The sequence below is a fragment of the Pholis gunnellus genome, assembly GCF_910591455.1.
Source record: "Pholis gunnellus genome assembly, chromosome: 2".
Taxonomy (NCBI): Eukaryota; Metazoa; Chordata; class Actinopteri; order Perciformes; family Pholidae; genus Pholis; species Pholis gunnellus.
Genome location: NC_136536.1, coordinates 11770446 through 11791866, shown reverse-complemented (window position 1 = coordinate 11791866; position 21421 = coordinate 11770446). Strand labels below are relative to the sequence as shown.

The 21421-nt window shown below is 41.5% G+C and overlaps 2 protein-coding genes across 2 annotated transcripts in view; both read right to left on the bottom strand.

Moving 5' to 3' along the window:
- Positions 1-1155: 1155 nt before the first annotated feature.
- On the bottom strand, positions 1156-12765 carry wnt5a (wingless-type MMTV integration site family, member 5a). Its single transcript, XM_079167110.1, has 5 exons — positions 11890-12765; positions 8997-9146; positions 6879-7126; positions 3628-3920; positions 1156-3040 (listed from the first exon to the last, which is right to left on the bottom strand). The coding sequence occupies exons 2-5, from the start codon at positions 9131-9133 to the stop codon at positions 2582-2584; spliced, it is 1137 nt and encodes a 378-aa protein (XP_079023236.1). The 5' UTR covers positions 9134-9146; positions 11890-12765; the 3' UTR covers positions 1156-2581.
- Positions 12766-14544: 1779 nt separating this feature from the next.
- The window catches only part of LOC306703824 (ERC protein 2), a gene marked incomplete at its 5' end in the record, with an annotated part of 136073 nt that continues 129196 nt past the window's right edge, over positions 14545-21421 (bottom strand). Inside the window, one exon of the mRNA XM_079169935.1 lies at positions 14545-15808. The remainder of the gene's footprint in view (positions 15809-21421) is intronic.

The window sequence follows — 21421 nt, the reverse complement described above, 5'->3', positions numbered from 1 at the left end:
TCTGACATCCAAGGAGGCTTGTCTAGAACGTGCAAGTAGTATCTCACCTTCAGGTAAATAAAACAGTTGAAGGTTTGTTTCATATCCTTCTAAACCCTGCTGTTGACAGAAGGTTCAAATGTGTAAAGAAAAAAAAAAACTCTTGCTGGTCTTCCTCATCTTTGAGTCTTTTTTTCTCTTATCTCTTCTAAAAGCTTTTTACACCTTCTACCTCCTTGCTAACCTTGTATCATTCTCTCCTGCTTTTCCTTATTAGCCTATGTGACACCAATGATAAATGTAAACACATGATGTAAAACATTTTGTTTTAGGTGGATGCATATGCAAGTGCACGGGCACACAGTTGCCAATTGACAGGATCATATACGGGATGTGCTCCTAAAGTCAGTATCATTTTCCAAATGTAAATATTAGTCAATGTCAGGACTGTTTACACTGCAATGGCGGTCTTTCAGCTCTACTTTCCGTAAAGCACTTTCTCTCTCTGCTCTGCTCCCTCGAGCCTCTCCCTTTCCTTATTACTCCCCTCTCATCCAGCGCTCATGTAATCCCTAGTTTCTCGTTACCCAATCTTCTCTCCTGTTCTCTGCGTCTCCTCTTGAGCTCCAGCAGTCTCTGACAAAGCCCAGTCGTCTTCCAGACAGCCCACTTCCCCCCACATTGAAAATCCCCCTTTTCCTATTCTCTTGACACAATATGATTTATCATTCTATAAAGTGATCCACTGTCATTGGATTGTTGAGGGGCGCTTACAACACAACCTCAATAACCCCTTTGAGAGACATCTTCCAAAGCTCTTTGTTCACTACACGCCTAAAACAGCTGTCATCCAATGTGGGTTCTGTCGCTAAATCTGGCCATGGGTGAGGAGACTGAAGGAAGGAATTTAGAAGCAAAAAAAAATGAAAAAATAGAAAAAAAGATTTAAGAAAAAAAGTTAGATCTTATTGAATCAAATCAGAGATCAAATCTCGATTAAAAGAGACACTTTAAAGTAGATACACTTGTCTAGTAAGTTATAAGTAGAAAGGAAAAGGTTAGTCATGAAAAAAAATTTGGCACAGACAAACAAGATTTTAACAAATATTGTGAGTAAATACTTCTCTGCTGGTTTTACATTTGATATTTATTGAAACAAAGTAGAGCATTGAGCCAATTTGTAAAAAGTAACAAAATATCAGCTATAACACATTACGTTTAACAAACCTCAAATTCATGGAGAAGCTTATAAATATACATATTTGGATTGGTAGAAATAGTTGGTCTATTGAGAATCATCACAGGGATAGTTAGCGGTTAACTGAGTGGTACAGGAAATCTGTAGTGATGATAAAAATCTGAACGTCATCTGTGATATATAAGTGTATTACAGTAAAGCTGAACATGAGTGAGAAGAAATCATTTGTGTGTTGAATCAATAAGGTGCATTTCCCTTTACAAAAACAGTGAGGAGACACATTAGTGAGAACACAATTTTAAAAAGTGACTATAAGCAGTGACTTGAGGATGTCCCACTATTGATTGATTTCTCGACTGTTGATCTATGATGGAGATGATGCTTTTCGGTTTAAAGCTCAGAGGAGAATCTGGTTAAAGAAAATAAATACAGTTTACTGATTGGTTGGATAGACATACTATATACACATAGCATGGGATATTTCACCACTGTAACCACAACATTGCCCATATATATTCAAACCATATTACGTATTGTAGAATAATGTTAAATGGATAATCTGAATTAATATGGAAAAGAATGTAGGCTATAAGATTGATATATTTGCTGATGCACTGTAAAAAAAACCCAGCTGAACAGACACGCACAGACAGGTTTAAGCCTCTGTATCAAAGTGCATAATGGTGGAGGGGTTGTTGCAGCACCTGGGGAACTCTAAGGCTTCTGGGAAAGCTTAATAAATGGCCCAATCCCCAAAACAGCCATCTTATTGTACCCATTGTACTCCAAGGACTCGTACGAACCAACAGTGTTCCTTACTCTACATGTGGTGAGAGGGGACGAGTAGACTTCGGTTAGGATGTGAAGGCTGGTTTGGGACTGGGCCCATGAAATCACATCCATACACCATAGCACACATTGTCCTCTCAACACAGTCATTCTCAAACAACAAACCAGGACCCCTTAGTCAACTATGCCACATATATTGAAACACTACTCTTCTTAGGAAATTGGAAGCACAATCCAATTTCACAATCAGTGTGACCCATCTGACAAGAAGAACTGTATTTTCTGATGTGAAAAAAAAGGTGGGGGTCACGTGAGGGGAGATTTCCAGCCAGATTTAGGCACTTGAATGGGTTAAAAAATCGACTGGTGATGACTGGGCCAAAATAAAACATAATCTCAAAATAAATATTTCACGATACTCTGTTTCTGAAGACATACGATTTTTGGAAAAAAGAGTCAGTCTTTTTGCAATGGCATAATTGTTTAACTCTATAAATATAATTTATATAGTTTTTTTTCTTCCATTCTTTCTCTGTGTTCAACTCCTTTGCTCACGTACACAGACAGATGTTTGCCCATCGTCTGCAAGCAAACACACAGGCAACACTCTTCTTCTCACTTGCAGACGAATTGGTCTACGATTTTGGTGCAGCGCTTGCACTTGACATAGCAGCACCAGTGGAACTTGCAGTGGCAGCGCTCCACTATCTGGGCCTTGTACTGGTCGTAACCGCGGCCGCAGCACATCAGCTCACACCCATCCATGCCTTCCGAGGTCTTGTTGCAAAGGCGCCCCACCGTGCCCAAGGAGCCTGTGCTTTGGTTCTGCAGGCAGTAGTCTGGACTGGACTCGATGTACACCAGGTCGTGGCTTGTGGGAGCATTGAAATTGGTGTACTTCTGCACCAGCTTTCCACGCGAGTTGAGCTTCATGGAAGCAGAGCTGTCATACTTCTCCTTCAGTGCGTCGCCCACCTTGCGAAAGTCAGCTAGCTGCAGCCAGCAAGTCTTCAGACTGCAGGAGCCTGATACACCGTGGCACTTGCAGGACACGTTGGCAAGGTCTGACACCGTCTGAAGGAGGGAAGAGAAAAGAAACAAATGGATTAATAACCAGATAAAGGACATGCTAAATCATTTATTCTTATGTGGTAAACTGCAGACAAATGTCCAAGCAACACATGCTTCGTGTATCTAATTTGACCTCTCTGCATAAATATTTGCACAATATACTGCTCATGATCTCATAAGGCATCACATTGCCGTAAAGGACAAAATTACCCTGTCCATGTCAATAGTACAATGAATAAAATGTTGTCCACTCATTTGTCCTACTTGAAAGAGAACAGCCTGGCAACAGCATAAAGTTTCCTTTGAGGTGGTTTCAAGATGTTTGGCGGGGGAAAAAAACCAAGTGCTGCCTTCATCTCCCCACAGATCAAAGCCTCAGGAGGGGAGAGCTGACATAGCTGTTACACAGATGATCAGCGGAGACCTATCTAAATGACCTGGATTGTCTCATTTCAAACTCCTCTTGCTCTTTCTATCCCTGGTTGGTCTCATGCTAGGGCCTGCAGTTTATATCTGTCTGCTTGCTTCTCATCTGGTGACATCTTAAGATATTTGTGTGTGTGTGTGTGCATATAACCCCAGTGTCATACCCTTCTTCCAGCCTCGTTATTGTGAATATTCATCATCAGCCGGGCGCTCTCATATGAGCCTTTAGGGTAGCTCTTCTCCCGCTCACGTGCATCCACAAACTCCTTGGAGAATCTGTAGCCGTAGTTGAGGTTGTCTCCGCAGCCGCCCCACAGCCAGTCTCGCGGCAAGTCTTTGGGACGAGCAGCACGGCTGCACCCACAGCTGGAGAGCTCACCCTCTCTGCAGGCGCGACTCACCGCGTTCACCACCCCTGCCGCACTAATGGCATAGGTGAATGCCGTTTCTCGGCTGCCTGCAGATGCACAAACAGGAACATCATGTCACATTTCACACAATAAGAAACAGAGTAAATGAGAAATACATGTTTAACATTTGGTACACCTATGCTTCCATTTCTTTTTATGCATGTATATTTATTTTATACCAAATGTGTGTCACTATCATTCTGCTTTAAGAATTTGTACAGTGTTATGAGATGTGATGTCATATGACAGCATTGACCATACATTCAGGATTACAGAGCACTTCAACCAAGAGCTGCGTGCTCCTCATCACTAACATCTTGGACGGTGGAATCTGGTTTGCTGTTATTGGGCTTCAGCCAGAGAGAAGAGGGCGCCCTCCAGTGACAGAGATGCTTCTTAACAAGCAGCTGACATTTCACCCAAATTGAAAGTGACAACAGTTATTTTACTTTACATGACTGACTGATCCTGGAGCCATTGCTCATTAACTACCACGGTTTCTACCCTCAGATTTCTCCTACAGAGATGAGACGTAGGAAGTCTTAATAACGGAAAATACACAAAAGCAGTTATTGCTTTCCCCAATCCATTACTACCTCTGTACAAAGCCACAGACTAGAACATGACACTTAAATGAGATAAACTAAAGAAAGAAAGAACAAAAAAAACAGCCGACCAAACTATTAGGCTGTGTGTTGACATTGAAGACGAGGGTTGCTACGAAATAAAAATGCACAGCTCATATACCTGCTGGGCCAAACCTTTAGAGAGTGTGCTCTAATGACAATAACAGATGGACGGAGAACGGGAGATGAGGGAGGAGAAAGAAAAGTCGACTGAAGAGATAAGTCAAGAAAAATACAGTGAAGAAAAAAAAGCAAGCAAAAAGGAAAAGGAGACACGCATGCACTTAATACCACAAAAGGCGGAAAAAGACAATAACAGAGAAGATAAAAGATGAATAAATAAACCTTGTGGAAAGTCTGAAACATATTCAGGTGGGAAACGCTGGCAGGAGCAGTGGTGATCAGAAAGAGTGGGGAATTTATTAGTCTAGTAAGACGTTTAATCCACCCCAAGGATATTGACCTAATAGTGGACCCGTGAACAGACAAACTGTCGTCCCGCACACTGCTGACTCCCTTCCCCTGTACCCCACCCTGGAGCTAGCCAAGCCAGGCAGTGGAGAGGGTCTGCACCCAACCACGCCAGCACCCCCTGGAGCGCAGCTATAAATCACCAGCAGTGTCCTCCGCCTGCAGACAGACAGACAGTACGACAGGCTTTCAGATAGACAGCCATAAAGGGGAGGACATGTTTACTTGGCCCAGAGTGGACCGAGATGGGAGCAATGCCGGGGAGGGAGAAGAGGAATGGGAGAACGGCTGCTGATGAGGTTTCTATGAAGACTGATCTGTGGAGAGGGAGTCAGCAAAGCCAGAGATACAGACTCACCAAGAGTAGCGTAAAAACGCAGACAGACACATATGTGCGCACACAATGTCATGTAGGGGTATGTTCACAACAAGTACAGCCACATTAAAGGGTTGGTTTACCGGAATATAGGAAATAGAAATCATTGAAAAATGTAATAAAAAAAACAACAGCATTACTATTTCCCTCTTGTGGTATATATACACATCAACAGTTGTATGTGTGGAGGTTTTGAGATATTCATCTCTGTAATTTTCCCCACTGCCCCAATATGATGCAAGTGACAGGAATTTTGGTTTTGGTGCTCACAACATTAAATATTAAACGTTCACAGACAACGGCCCTTTCCAAAAACAATGTCCTGCATACTTGTGATCATCTACAGACCTTGTGTGATCAGTTTTCAGTGAAACTACTTTCTAGATGAAAATAATCATCAAGTAAACTGTTGACAGTGTTGTTCTGTGGATTGTCTAGCGTAATGGGAATATCATTACTGGAAGGACAAGTCACTGTTGAGCCCATTAAAGGTTATTCTTAAAGCTGGGAGCACCACAAACAAAATTCCATTCACCATTTATCCCATTAATAGCATTGGGATGGGGGGGGAGAAATCTCAGACGGATATCCCATAATGTATAAAAATGTGTGATCTTCGAAGGTAAGAATCAAAGAATTTTGGGTGAACTGACCCGTTAAAGAGTACCAGCATGAACCAAATGCCGACCACTCTACAAGTGTTACTTTAGACTAATTTGAAAGGTTCCCAAAACGTAAGTGCTGACTTTTGCACCGATTCAGTCAAGCTTGCTGTGGCCCTGCTATGATCACATAACCGACATTCTATAGCTTCATAAAATTCAGATGGATAGTTATGATCAATAAACGGTAAACCACCTTTACATTAGCCCCTGAGGTGAGGGCCCACATCCAAAGAAAACTAAAACAAACCATGGTAAATGATAGGATCCAAGAGTTGGGATTACGAAGAGAGGATTGTTAAACTCTGGAACTTTCTACAAGAGATCTCTGCAAACTGCATGTAAGTGCACGCACACACACACACAGACAGTTTAATCTCTGACAAGGTGATATATTGGTGCACACACTTACTGCACTCCCATTACTTGTGAATACAGGGCAGCAACAGTCCAGCTCCACAGTGTGTGCATCTGTGTGTGTGTGTGTGTTAAACTAGATTAGATTGTCTCCCATTCATCAGGGGAAAAGCAGATTCTCTGCCTCCCTCTTGCTTCATGCCGGGAGCTGGTTTAGCAGGCCAAAGCGACATGTGATTTATCCAGCAACCTCACCCACCAACTATTCCCTCCACACAGCTGCTGAGAATCAACAGCCCCATATATTTCACACACACACTTTCCTAAACACACAAAAGAGGGTCACAATAGAGAGAATAAAGAAAGGAAAGACACAGAATGTACAGATTCTAAATAACACTGGTGAATATACACCATTTGTGAACACAGGTGTTTGAATCGGCTCCTATGTGTTCAGGTATACGTTCCTGAGAATATATGCTTTTTCTGTATACATTGTTGCCCACTTCTTACCTATTTGCATGACCCGTCCAAAAACAGATGAGTTGTCCACCGTGCTGCAGTTCCAGCGCCGATGTCTGAACTGGTACTGGCACTCTCTGATGCCTGTTTTGGCACCTTCACCGATGTACTGCATGTGGTCCTGGTAAAGCTGGCACAGCTTCTTCTGGCCCTGTGACAGGCCCACCAGCTGGCTGCACAGAGGCTGGGCACCGATGATGTAGGCCTCTGGGATCAGTAAAGGGTTCATAGCCAGAGACCTGGATGAGGGGAGCCACATAATTCAGTTGTTTTCACTCATTTGCCATTTTGACACAAATGTATGCACGTTTTCAGGCCAAATTCTAAATCAATAGCTCATTTCACTTGATTAGTTTCTCCTTCACATGGGTGCAGCTATGTTAATCAGGGAAATGAGGCGCAGTCATTTATACACGCTACAAACTCATAGCTCTTAATGACACTGGATTTTAACTCATGTGCTATTTTAGGCCAAGAACATGGAAAAAGAAAAGAAAATGGAAGCATAGACAAACGAGGAAAAAGAAGAGTCGAGGAGTGAAAAAGGAATGTTGTCAAATCTAATCATTTTTTTATTTTAAATCATTTCCTTTCAATTTTTTATTAGAGAAAGAAAAATGAATAAAATGGACTGGAAAAGAGAGAGACATGGACAAACAGAGAGAGGAACACTAGTATGAGCATCTGGTTCCAGGCCACAGGACAATTAGAGCATCCCATCCCTGAGCCCTAAGAGAAAGACAATTAGCCCCAAGTGTAACCTGAGCGACTGGGGAAAGTCAGCAGCCAGCAACGTAACACACACTGAATACACACAACATATACACAGATGTATACACATTAACACACAGAAGAAGAAAAATGAAAAAAATCAACATACACACAGACTGTCACTGTCTCTCTCAGACACACACACACACACACACAGTCTTTAGGCATGCTGCTTGGGCACTCTAAATCATTCACACCTGTGTGTGCTCTCAAAGAGGAAACTGAAAGACACATAGTTTGTGCTCCAAACTCCGCTTTCCAAAAAGTCTGTAGTGATCTGCGAGTCCTCAGATGGTAAATCCAACTTGTTTTTTTAACTTTACGGTAGTCGCCTACTGAATTGAGCCCATTAAAATATGTTGTATTTGCATAAATCCTCTTCGAATGAATTGTTTCAATTATAACTTGTATTTTCATACAACTAACTCACCGCATGATGTCACCACTGGCTTTGATCTGCTCAATGGAAGTAAGGACAAATCTTACACTGAAAGTGTGGGTTTACTGTAAATGCTCCATGTTATGTTCCTCTACAAGCACTTAAGCTGGGATACACAATTATTCACAAGTGCACAATTAGACACAAATTAAAAAACAGCAACAGGATGTAAAGAGTTGTGATTTGCTGTAAGCAGAGCCTCTATGTTGACTGGTAAACAGTATTTTACCCTATCAGAAGTACTCTGTGTGTTTAAGGGCACCATGCTCAAATATAGGCTTTTCTAATGGCAGTAGGCTGTGTGTCTATACACAAATGCAGCACACACACACACACACACACACACACACACACACACACACACACACTTACGTACAGTCACACACGGTGTTCGTGTTTGTACATATTTGGACATCGACTCATAAACCACAGCATTCTATGTTTTATATAATATTCATAATTTTGGTTTGGCAATATGAGAAGAAAGAAAATAAGGGAGAAAAAAGGTCCTTCCTGAAGAGCTAATGTGCTACAGTCAGCATGTTGTGTTACTTCATATGTGGTGCAACTGAATCTGAGGAGGCTTACTTAGCAAACATGCACACACAAGACACACACACACACACACGCTCTAAAACAGGCCTAAAATTCACTCTGAAACTATGTAAAAGATAAATATAAACACTTACAAAATGTTTAAAAAAAATAAATCTATATTACACTAAATCTTTGGCTTTTTTCATGTCTTTTTTTAACTCTTTTTAGACTCGGCTACCCCATTTACAAATGTAACTCATCTATTTGTGCAAAGAGAAGAAAATCCCCTTTAAAAAACTGACAATCTCCACTGGCCATGATACACACACAAAATATAGTACATATGGAAAGAAAATGCATACCACCATGAGTTGGCCTCCACCACTACCTGCATGAGGAGGGTGAGGAGTGTGAGGGCAAAGACACATTGTCTGGAGTCCAATACGCTGCCAAAGGGCCAGCAAACCGGCCGACACAGACAGCCCAGCCCCAGGTTCATACTGCCGTTTGATCTGAGGGAGGACAGAGAAAAAGGATGCTTGTCAGTCTGCCTGCCTGGATCTTTCCTTTTTTTTTTTTACACAGAGTTTTGTCAATGTAAATGTATTTAGGGAATGCAATCCATAACTCTCTATTTCACATGCAAACAGCACCATGGTTATGTGTGTGATGAGAGCCCTAAAGGCCATCGGTGCCACAGTAAAGCAGTCATTTGGCAGCAGGTCTGAGTGTGAATCACACAATACTGATAGACATGCAGCTTGAGAAGACACAATGACCATGAAACCCCAGCTCCACATTCCTGACAATTCACTTAACTCAGAGAAAGAGTCTCACAAATGCAGAGACAGACAGAGGCCTAATCAGAGTGTGTGTGTGTGTACTTTATTTTTAATCCATTTTAGCCTGCATATTGTTGGCATAAGGGTCACACCTAAATTATCTCAAATTTCAAAAACAATTATGACTGCATTTTTAAAACAATGATGGTTGACTCAAAAAATAAGATCTGAAACATTAGAATAAAACACATTGTGTGATTTTTCTTTTTATTTCATACTGGTTCATTTTCATCTATGGCAAGCCTGGTTTTATTTGTTCTTGGTGAAAAGGTTCAATATTGTTCAGTTCTGTAAATAAGAAACATTCTTGAGAAATAAGAATAACATTTTTATAAAATTCGTTAATTGAACACATTTAATAGGAGTTAACAGTAATATTTAGGCCCGTAGAAAACTTTTTTTCGTATTAAATATACAATTTGACAAATAACGATCACGTCGGTCAATAATTGTATTAAAATGATTTTTCATATTTATTAATTGTCTGTGGGTCACGCTGAAACGAGCCACGTCAGCGGCGGATGGCCTGGGCCTGGTTATACCGTGCAGCTTTTTGCCTAACGAAAACTACAAGGAATTAAAAAAAGTTAAACATGTCAATTGTCTGCAAGCAACTGCGTGGCTTTGGGGATATAGTTTGGCTGCTATGAATGGAGAAAATTAGTTTAAATAATTACCTCTAAATGTGCGAGTTAAACTGATGTGCCAGCCATCCAGTTGGGCCGTGTGTGAATTTTGTGACTCAAGCAGCTCTAATTTGTCACGCTGCATTATTTTCCAGGGTTGAGTCGCGGAGACCTGGGCCTGCTTAATACTCATTAAAGGCAAAGCCAAGTTCACCATCACTCACCCAGCGCGTGCACGCGCGCGCTGACGCACAAACACACAAGCATGTGCTTTCAGTTTGTGCGCTGCTTCAGTAATAGTTGATGAGGTTATGTTCCCTAAAGTTCTTCCACATAAATTAAAGCAATAATCCACAGAGGGCGGCGGTTTTATGCTGATTTTAAAGTAACTAATTGGACTTGCCAGGAAGCACATTTTAAAATATATTCATTTATAGATAATTTAGTTTCACAATTAATTATTTTGCGCCAAGCAGGACACTTAATTAGGAGTAACGCCACAGCTGGAGTGACACACCTTTTTTATTGCACATTTTGATATTTAAATGTACCGTCATGATGCCACAGGTGCATGCAAGTATCTAATATTTCGTTGGCCAATACTGCATAGTTCATTTCAGTGCTCCAACTATTCAACACTATACAATACTGTATTATTGATATTTAAAAATATACATTCTTGAAGGCTATTTGGCATCACTGCATGCTGCGTAAATCCTGCGATCCATGACCCCGGGAAACGATTTGACCCGAGCGAAATATTCATTGGAACTTTACTGGATGACTAACGACTACCTTACTGATTTTTGTCGGTAAAAGTGGCATCAAATTGGCCCGGAAGAGAGAAATTAGAATAACGTGGTCAGGATGATAAAACATCGGGCGCTCCTTTTGCAATGGAACATTTAAGAGGCTATTTTATGAGCCATATGGGACTGAACAGATTTACATTAAACCTAAGAGTTTAAGAAAAGACCCGGAGCCTTCCGTTTTTTAAAGACAAAAAATAGTTCCTGAATTATTTCACCTTTTGGTCAAATCTTTTCTGACTTTTGTTATTTTCTGGCCAAACAATCTAAAACATCAAGACAATTAAACATAATATTAATTGAATGATGTTAGCAACAACGTATTGTGAAAAGCATTAGGGTGCTACGAGTGAGACATTTTAATGGTGACTTATTTTTAAGTGACTGTACGGTATGGCCTGCATTTGTAAGCCTTTGGATAATGTACATGGTGACAAAGAATTTTTCATGGAGCAATTTGAAAAAAAAAACCGTCACCTTTTCCCAAGCTGCATGGTACCCTAATTGAATGACTAATTTGTGAAATATTATACGCATTTATTAGCGCAAAAATGATAAGTGTCTTTTCCTGCCTGTCCCGTTGTTTGAAAAAACCAGGAGAGGGAGCCAGGTACAAGGATTAGATGAGGAGAAGCAGCACAAAGAACATTGCCTCACTTTAAAGGGAGACCGTTAACAATGGAACCAGACATCGGACTATTATTTTGCATTTATATGGTTTTTAAAAAACAATGTGTGGTTCATTTTCGCTGAATTTCTAATTTGCCCAACATGGCCTTGATATATTATTGGTCACAGTTGATGCAAAGAGGGGAGAGTATGTTTCACACTTCACAGCTGTCATGCACTTTTGTCCACATAACTAATAACCCAAAGAGGTCCCAAAAAGGTCCCACTGAAGCACCCATTTCCCACTCTTAAAGATAAATTGCGGCTGCATGGAAAAGTGAGTGAACCAGAAGACCTATGGCTACTCACCAGGGAGCACAGCCCGTTAGAAGTTGTAATCCACTTTCTGAAGACGATATCAAACCAATAATCCCAGAGCAGGCCAGGTGGATTTAGGATGTCCTTTTCCGCTACAGTGTAGACAAGTCTTGTCGTTTTATCCGGATTTCTTGGAAAGTGCTTGGCTGGGGTGAAGAAAGCGAAACACTAAGGCTATGAGTTCTTCAGTTTGGTGTTTTGGTGAACACGGACACCAAACAATCATTGAATACATGCGCTCCGTGCGCCAAACCGTTTAGAGGGCTTGTAGTAAGCAGCGGGATACATAAAATGTCCAAAGACCGTTTAAGGAAGGAAATGATCAGTTCCTTTAACGAATCTGTGCACGACTTTGTGGTTACTATTAACAAATAAAACCATCTACGGCAACCCCACTGGCGGAAACGTCGGATGTCGATTCTCTTCTAATTGAAAGCGGCCTACTTTAAAGTCCCTATCCAAGTAAAAAAAACTGTCCAATATTTTATCTAGACAATGTCAAACCAAAAACAGGAAAAATATTGTGATAAACATAAAATCCAGCCGCTCACACGCCCAGGTCATAGCGCGTTTTACCTGCCGAAAGATCCAGACGGTGAACCTCGCCACAAACGACTTGTCAATTTACCTTCCATTATGTGCAAAAAACGACTTTGACAATTCCACTGCTCGACTTAAAAGTCTTCACATGCAAAAAAGTAAGTCATCCGCCTCTCAAAAAAAAAACAGATGGCACAATTAATCGGCTCCAGACAGTATGCTCCAAAAAAAAAACTTTCCGCGCGGACTATCTCCAAACAGTGCGGCTTGGCGAGCGCGCACGGTGCCAGGGGGAGGAAAAGAGCACAGCGTGTGAACAACGGCGGCTTTGCTGAGGCTCCGAGTCTGTCGTCCTCCCACACCGTATGTGTGTGTCTGTGTGTGCTGTAGTGCAGAAAAAGTATCACCGACTATCCCTCCCTCTCTGCTTCTCTCTCTTTCTCTCACCTGCTTCAGTCGCCTCCTCTCACAAACTAGCACACTGCAGCATGGATGCGCAGCGCAAAACCTTCAGATGGCGCATGCGCTTCACATTTCTCCTCAAATCGCCTTTTTCTTCTTCCAGTCACCAACTTTCAAAGAGCAAGGCATTTTAGGGAAGGTAAAAGAGAGAGAGAAAGAGAGAAAGAGAGAGGGCGGAACAGGCTGTAACAAAACAAGCGTCTCTATTACCTAAAATAAACTTATAAAGCACCCGAGGCTATTACCTTATCCATACCAGAGCAGAGTTAGGATTTTCACTGGCAGCAGATCGAGTTGCCACTCAGTAAAATCAAGACAAGCAGGTCCAGATCATGTGCTTATACAGGCTGCTCTCATCACCTGAAGGCCTGTGAGCATTACGGTCATTACGGTAATTATTATTTTATGGTACATTATCTCAAAACATGCTGCAGGAATCCCTCGGCTTACAGTTCTATATTTTTCAATGAACCCGATGAGTGTCAGAGGGCAAAGTGTTTAATAGTTTCACCTGTGTCACTGTAGATTGCTCGTCTGTGCACACTGAAGGCATTCAAGGGTGAAATCCATGTTATTTTCAATTGCGCTGGACAGAATTTCATCTGGATTGAGGAAATAGAGATTGAATAACAGTCAGTAAAACAATGCTGAAATTAATGGAAGGGGTCACCTGAATATCTGGCTACATGCCCAAATAAGGACTTGCCTCAGGTGATACAGGGAAGAGACGGGAAACAAAATTAATTTAGACATTTTTATGATATCAATCTTCTTAGTCAGGTGCAGTCAATCTTATATATCTGATATGGGCCTAATTCAAAACAGTATGAGTCCCTCAACCCTTACTTAGAAGAAGGAAGAATATAAATGTAAATATGGATATAAAACAAAACAGATTTGTACATTACAAACTTAATTCTAAGCTCCTGGTCCATGGTCTGTAATAATAAAAAAGGATCAGTAGTAAAGTTATTGCTCTTTTCGGCCCCCAACATTTTTTTAAATAACTCATAATCCTTTTGTGAGAGCCATCATTTTGTCACATTTTTCCACAGTGTATATCTCCTTCAAGAATGTACTCTTCATGTGGCTGTGAATAACTGTGGCAGAATGAGTGTGAAGTGCCTGCAAATCTTGCAAGAGTTCTGTTCCCAGCTAATGTTACCGTGGTGGATGCTGGAGGCTGCGACTGCGTCAAAGAGCACTTAAAACATGCTCAGCCACATTTCTGATCCCTCACCATGCCTCACTACCCCTCCCGCCTCCATCAACCCCCCTCCTCCTCCATCCCCCCACGTTCCCCTAGGAAGAAAACTGGGCAACATCTGGCTGAGTTTATGAGAGAGAGAAAGAGAGAGAGAATTGGTAGACCTTGAAAACTGGGGAGAATTCTTTCTTGGGCAGTGCAAGAGTCTATTGTTGTACTTGCCATTAGTGGCGGTGAAACTTTAATTTTGTGAAAATACCCATTGTTGCACTCAAATTTACCAATAACACTGTCAATGTCAATGTACACATTATTGTCTTTCTGATAAAACACATGTTGCAGTTCTTGCGAAAACAACTTTTATTCAAACAAGAGAAACCAGCTGACCACTGCAAAACACTGTGGTACAAGTCAAGGGTGAATACTGTTATCCCCCAAACGTTCACAGTCATCACAAACATGAGAGCAGCATGAAACCACACACACATGCAAACACACTGTACAAAAATGTACATGTTAGGTAAGGGTCAAATGGAAACACTGTTATACTGTTGAATCAAAACACAACACTGTCCGTTCTCATCAACCTCCAGTACAGTGAAAAAAGTAATGACGCAGTGCTTCAAAATGCAAGTCACTTCATAACAAACAGACTCGCCACTCAGATTCACAGGATCAACAAATAGACAACAAAACAATACATCACTCATCGCATAATAAGTCACACACCGCTGTTAAAACTTCATAAAAAGAAGAGTGGCACTCAAAACTGTTTCGGATGTAGAAAATCTAACAACATGATATTGGTTCATTAAACAAATGCACAGCAGGCTAAAAGAACACAAGGAGAAATGTATAAACAGACTGTTCTTACAGTAAGCTGGCTGATTTGAGGTCAGCCGTGATTCCTTCCCTGTTAATATGGGTCCTGATTTTAGAGAAGGTGTAAGCAGATCCTCAAACTGTTCTGATGGGGCATCTTTAAACCCAAATTTCGCCTTTTTTCTTGTTGATCTCTCAGCAGGAAGTGGGAGACAGTCAAAGAAATGAGTAACTAGGGCGGTTTACTGGGTAGCCCGAATGATTCAGATGCAGTCCCATTTCAGTAATTTGTTTCAGCAGACAGGGTTGTCTCCTTTGGCACGGTACATTGAGAAGGTTTCTGTGGATTGTGGGTTTTGAGGTCCATGTTGTTATATTTACAAAAGTCTGATATTTAGCTGCAGAAGTAAACACATTCATGCCATCATAAACCAGTCCAGGATTGGCATGGGTTTACGGCTAGTTCCACCGGCTCAGCTTAGCCACACCAGTAGTCGACAGTGGTGGAGTGATTGCCGGTTGATGTGAAGCCAGAACTCTGTAGCACCGCAGTACTTTAAAATGAATCTAGCTCACAGTCTATTGAAAACAGCTAGGGAAATGAAGGCCGCCTGCCAATACCTTGTAGCTCCACACTGATGACAGATGGTCCAGTGAGGGATATTCACCCACCCTCAGTTGGCCGTTGCATTTGTCAGTGGAGGTGACATTCATCGGTAAGATGGTATAATCTCTGACCGGCTGAACGCTGAGTTTATCCATATATGTATGCTAATATGTATGTCAAGTGATCATGATGGTGTGGAATTATAGGCCGGTTCAGTGTGTATGCTTGTAGTTGGAGCTCTTGAACCTCTTGGTACCTGGCTCTACAAGCAGCTGTGGAAAAAAAAAACATGAAGAAAAAAGAATCAATATGAGAGGTCAACCACAAAGAAGGAAATACAAATCCACACAGGGATATAAAGATGCATCATCTAGCAAAGGATCTTAGGTTGTTTTTAAAGTTTCTCTCCTAATAGGTGACGTCATACGATTGCGTTGCTTGGTAATAGACAAAAAATGCTCAGGTCCAGTGTAGATATTTTTTATTTTTTTTTTGCTTTAGGTTGACCATTTTCTTCCTCTAGCTGTCTGGTGAGCCCCCAGAGGTCCTTAAGAATGCTCTAAATGCAGTTGGCAGCAGCCCAAACATCAAGTGCTCATTAATAAAAAGAAAAGTCTTTTGGAATGTGTCTGTTATTCAGGTTGCACAGCAGTCAGCAACAACTCACTTCTTTTCTTAGGGTTAGGTTGTGGGGAAAAAAAAGAAACAATGATGTATGTCTAGCTCGCTGGGGGCGCCTCATTGGCTGAGCAAACAGGCCACAAACTAACTACCAATCACTGAATACGTTATCATCAGTCACTCAGAGAGGGCATGGTGATACTTTAATACCAACTTTGTTTGTTGGGGACCAGAGACATTCACAGGTAAAGTGGAGGAAAATGTTTTAAAGGAAATGATTTGACCTGAGTAATGAAGCCGAAATCTTGACTGTAAAGGGGATTATAAGTATTTAGTGGTAGCATCTTAGGTTAGTGTGTTGTGTATAAAGAGTAATGTCAAATTGTATGGAAAGTGTCCAGCTCTGCAGGGCTGCTCACACTCTTCCTGTCTCCCTCTGATTGGCTACCAGGCAGAGAAGGACCATCCATTACATCCAGGAGTAAATAAACATGCACAGCAATTAAAGTGCCATCATTTGTTATGCAACATGGTTTGTGTGTGTGTGTGCGTATGCATATACCCGCTTGCCTTTAAGTGTGACCAAATGTGTGTCTGCGCATGTACATGCTTGTGTGTGAATTTGTGGATGTGTGTTGGACGCCATTCTCAGGTTTCTTCACCGTCGTCTGCACTTAAATTAATGATTTTAGGGCCAGAGAATCAACAAATATGGCCCCTGGTAGGGCATAATGGAGAGAACGACCTGCCTGTGGATGTGTTTGAAGACCGCTCCTCTTTCTTCTCTCTCAACACCTCACTACTGCCACACAACAGACGCATTCACTACACAAACTCACGTGTGACGCCTGTGTTCATGTTGTTAATGAGGAAGTGTGTGTTGCTTTGTGGTCATGAACGTGTGTACGCTTATCGGCCTATGATTATTTTACATGTCGGCATGTTGTGACAGATTGTTAAAATCATATGGAATTGTAGGTACCCGAGTGTGAGTTCTGCATTTGTAGTAATGATTATGCCCGCTTCAGAAACGTGACAAAGCAAAGCATATTATATCAGCCAGGAAAGCTATAACCACAAGATGGAGAAATTCAAGAGCTCAAATGGCTCTAAAAGGCAGCTTGAAGCCTTTTCAGCCCAAAGGTCATTGTCCACAATGCTGCAAAACAAGCCAACTATACATATTATATATATATATATACAAGCATTGCACAAAGAGAACATTTTAACAAGTGCTCACTTTTGAATAAACTCCAGCTGGGCGAGGTAGCACTTGTCCCTGTTTCTGTGTTTGAGTCAAATATCATTTTGAAATAAGTAGAATATCACTGAAAATAACAGCGTGCTCATTTGATACAAAGTGGAAAAAAACACATGAAGATTCCATTTATCAAACAGACACTGGCGGTGTGCAGCAGTTTGGCTGCATAAGGAGAGTATGAATGTGATGAATCGCACTGTAATATTCAAACCGTGACTTGAATCTTCACAGGAACAGCTCCTGATAAAACTAAAACACTTGACATTTACTCCAACAGATCAGACTCAAGCCTCCCATTATCATATTGAGCCACTTCACTGAAAGTAGGTTTAGAGAGAGGATGAAAGGCACATTTCATAATGGCTTTGTTCACACATAATGAATGTTTGTATTTTTGTGTCTCTTTTGAGGTTGGTTTTCAGATCACAATTGGGTGCACTGTCCTTTTAAATCAAAAATTGCTACCATTACCTTTAAATTGCTAAATATAATTTCCCTCTCCCTCTTACAGCACGTAGCCATCATCTCCTTCTAACTCCAATCAGCCATTCCTATCTTCTACTCCCTGCGTAACCCTCATCCTCCTCCCCACTCTTCCACTCTCAGTGTGCTTGATGGTGAGATCAGACAGGGTGAACACGTTCCCATATTAATACTGGTTTAGCCTGCATCTGGAGACAGGACAATTATTGACTTATCAAAACTAGCAAATGCCCTCTGCAGAAACAGAGGTCTAGTTGGGGTGAAAACCAATTTATACTGCCTGCCACCCATGTGTTATTTAAACAATGTTAATTTTGTGACCAGTATTGTGTGTCTACATACATAACAGATCGAAGACCTTTCAAGTGGATAGGCAATCCAAATGAGGCTTTAGATCTTTAGGTTTATTTTATTAGTCCACCTGCAATTCTCCCAAAACCTAGTCTGTCTTTCTGTTTGACTGTCTGTCTTTGTCCTGAGGATTGGGTATCAAGCCTGAGAGTCTGGATATGAGCGGCTGAACCCCTTCTTGTGCTACTAATATAAACTGCCGGTTAAATGGATCCTTGCAGAGTTTGGGGACCATTCATGTTAAAGCGCTGCTCTTTCACTTGAAAAAACGCTGGTTGGTGTCTTGTCAGTCCAACAGAAAAAAAGAGAAACCAACCAAATTAAAGTACAAAGATTCAAGATACAAAGACCCGATCCCCCCCATCCCCCCTTACCTCACTCTACCAAGAGGAGTGACATAAAAAACAAGCCATTTGGTGGTATGAAGGGCCAGATATTTGGGTGAAATACAGGGAGACAGAAGTGGCATCTCACTGTTCTGTCTATGTAGTCATACATATTTCATCTTGTTGACATTCTTTGTGAATACATGTTTTTTCTGTGGTCACATGCCTAGTATGTGACCACATATAATGTTTCTGATGGATGGTCTATTTAACCTTTGGAAGAAAAGCAGTTTTGACAAAATGCCTTGCAAGGAAAACCATGACAAAAACAAATCACTGTTCTTATCATGTGTCTGATTAATTGTATGCAGGTGTAATGGTGTTTCAACATGCTAATTGATGATGGAAAGAACAAATCATACAGCATCTTTATTGCTCCATGCAATGCAATGTAATCCATTACAACAAATTAGATTTTTTAAAAAGCACCATTTGGTCCAGTTCCAATTAATTAATCTGAGGTGACATGTTCCTATGAGCAAAAAACATTTATATTTAGTATATATTAAATAGATAAAAAAACAAGGATCTATGTGACATGCCCATCCAGCCATCTTGAACAGCCCAGAAACCTTAAAAATATGGCCTACATCAAGCTACCCCAGGAAGAGAGAACATCTCCTCGGCAACAATTGCTTCAAGAGCTCACCCCTTCTTCCCAAATTTCTCCTTTTTTCCCTCTCTTTCTTTTTTTTTCAGCCTGACTTTTACAACTTCCTCCTGGTTGGGACTGCAGCTCTAACCCAAACAAAACTCCATTTTTTAGTTATTGGCCCTCATGGCATGTAATGGAGAATCAAGCTAATTATCCCTACAGCTGTTTTCACTTGCTTTTTATGTAAGCAATACCTGGCTGATCCAGAGAGCAACAGTGAGGCCCTTCTTAGCGCTCCAGGCCTCCAGGCCGGCTGGAATTAGAGAGCAAAATGCCAGGTTTTCCTCCCCCCGATGCTGCCCGTGTGCACCCCTGCACCCATCTCCCAGCACACAACCCGGCCCAACTCAACCCTCTGCGCACTCAAAACATCTCCACTCCCTCATACACCTTTCAAAACTCTGCCTTTGATGTTAAACAAAGTTACTCTTCAGTTAAGATCTGTATGACAAGAGCTCATTTTCCTCCACTGATGGTTCCTGGCAATTAATGAAGGAGGTGAACTACAGTAGGGTGTGGCTCAGATTAACCATCTCCTGCTGTCAAAAACTAGAAAGAGAGGGAGTGCAAAAAAAAGAAGAAGAAGGGAAAGAAAGACTGAGAGGGGGGTAAAGAGTGAAAGAAAACAATCCCTCAAAGGCTAATTACATAATTTCCTTCATATGAGCAAACACATGCTGGGTGAAAGCAAGTGTGAGCAAGCCTCACAGATGCCAGGCCAAGAGGTGCTGAGGAGACTTACTAACACAGTCGGCAACTGCTCTCTAGCAATGAACAGCCAATGCCACAAAAGCACTGAGCCAGATCACAGAAGCAACTTTATCTGTACTGTTTGTAGCTTTTGTGGGATTCATATCCAAACCCTAGGTATTGATCCTCCCTTCTCCAGCAAGCTCAGGGTAAAGTGACTCTGAGCAGATTAACAATTGCTGGTGTAACGTTTCCCTCATTACAGTTCAGTCCTTGCTGCAGCCAGAAATCTGTTCAGTACAAACACCACTAGGTGGAGTTGACAGTTGATGAAAAAAATAAAATAAAAAGAATCTCATGTATCAAACTCATTAAACTCCCATGGAGCGGCAGCATGCATCTGTGAGTCAGACATCGAGCATGCTTCACATGTGCTATTTCTGAGCTTTCTTCCCGTTCAAACACTGCTCCACTAGCGTGCATCGTCTCCTTGTGCCGCCTCAAATTGACATCTGGTTTAGAATGAACAGAGACAGAGATAGAGGAAGACAGAGGTGGACACTGGTAGCAATTTGAAAACTTCTATTATTTCAGCTAAATTATAGTAACGTCTGTGCCAGCAACAAAAAGTAAAAGAGCAATCCCCCCCCTTGAACTCCCTCCCGCTCCCTCTTTTTTTGTTTCTAATCCTGTGAGGAATGATAGAGGGCTCTCTGTGGAATGGCGATGAGTTTTCTGAGTCCAGCCAAGGTTTACCAATGTACAAATGACATGGGTGGAATCTGCAGAACCTACTCCTAATGTTGCGCACGTAGACACAAGACGCCCTGCGCAAACACAAATGCATGTCCTTCTGCGTTTGTAAAAAAAATAAAAAAATACATGTGCATGAATGTTGAAATTCAAGCACACAAATACAAAGGCACAAGCATTGGAGAGGGAGGCTGAAAAAGTGTTACCGGAGGGACATCTTCAAATGTTTGACTTGGGGCGAAAAAGAAACTATGTTCATAAAAATCGTAAATGTTCATGCAAGTCTTAAATACAGGTTTGCGCAACAACAATAAAAAGTGCATGGAATTCTCTCTGCTCCCAAATTCCTCTCTCCTCTTCATCCCCCACTCTGTCTCTCTTGATCTGTCTCTCTTAGCGCTCAGAAGTTCCTGACTAATCTCACTCATTTACCCTGTCAAGCTTATTCTTGCCTTATCACAGTATTTTTTTCTCTTTTCCCCTCTCTAGCTCTGAGAGTATGAGTGGCAGTGTTTATGTTATTGGGAGAAATGTCAAGAGCTCTACTGTGGGCCAGCTGCATGTGTGTCAAAGTCTGCCTGTAAGTGCCTGTATGGCTGTGTTTACAACCCACCATTGCACCTATTTTTCCTTGCAAGAATAGCTTGGGGCCCTTGGGGAGCTTGTATCCCATAACAACACCTTG

What these genes read in the sequence shown, in the direction of transcription:
- wnt5a (XM_079167110.1), bottom strand. Translation starts at nt 9,133, where the DNA reads ATGAACCTGGGGCTGGGCTGTCTGTGTCGGCCGGTTTGCTGGCCCTTT. An exon ending in GTGGAGGCCAACTCATGGTG is followed by an intron (nt 7,127 to 8,996) that starts GTATGCATTTTC and finishes CCCCTCATCCAG; the next exon opens with GTCTCTGGCTATGAACCCTT. An exon ending in ATAACGAGGCTGGAAGAAGG is followed by an intron (nt 3,041 to 3,627) that starts GTATGACACTGG and finishes TCCCTCCTTCAG; the next exon opens with ACGGTGTCAGACCTTGCCAA.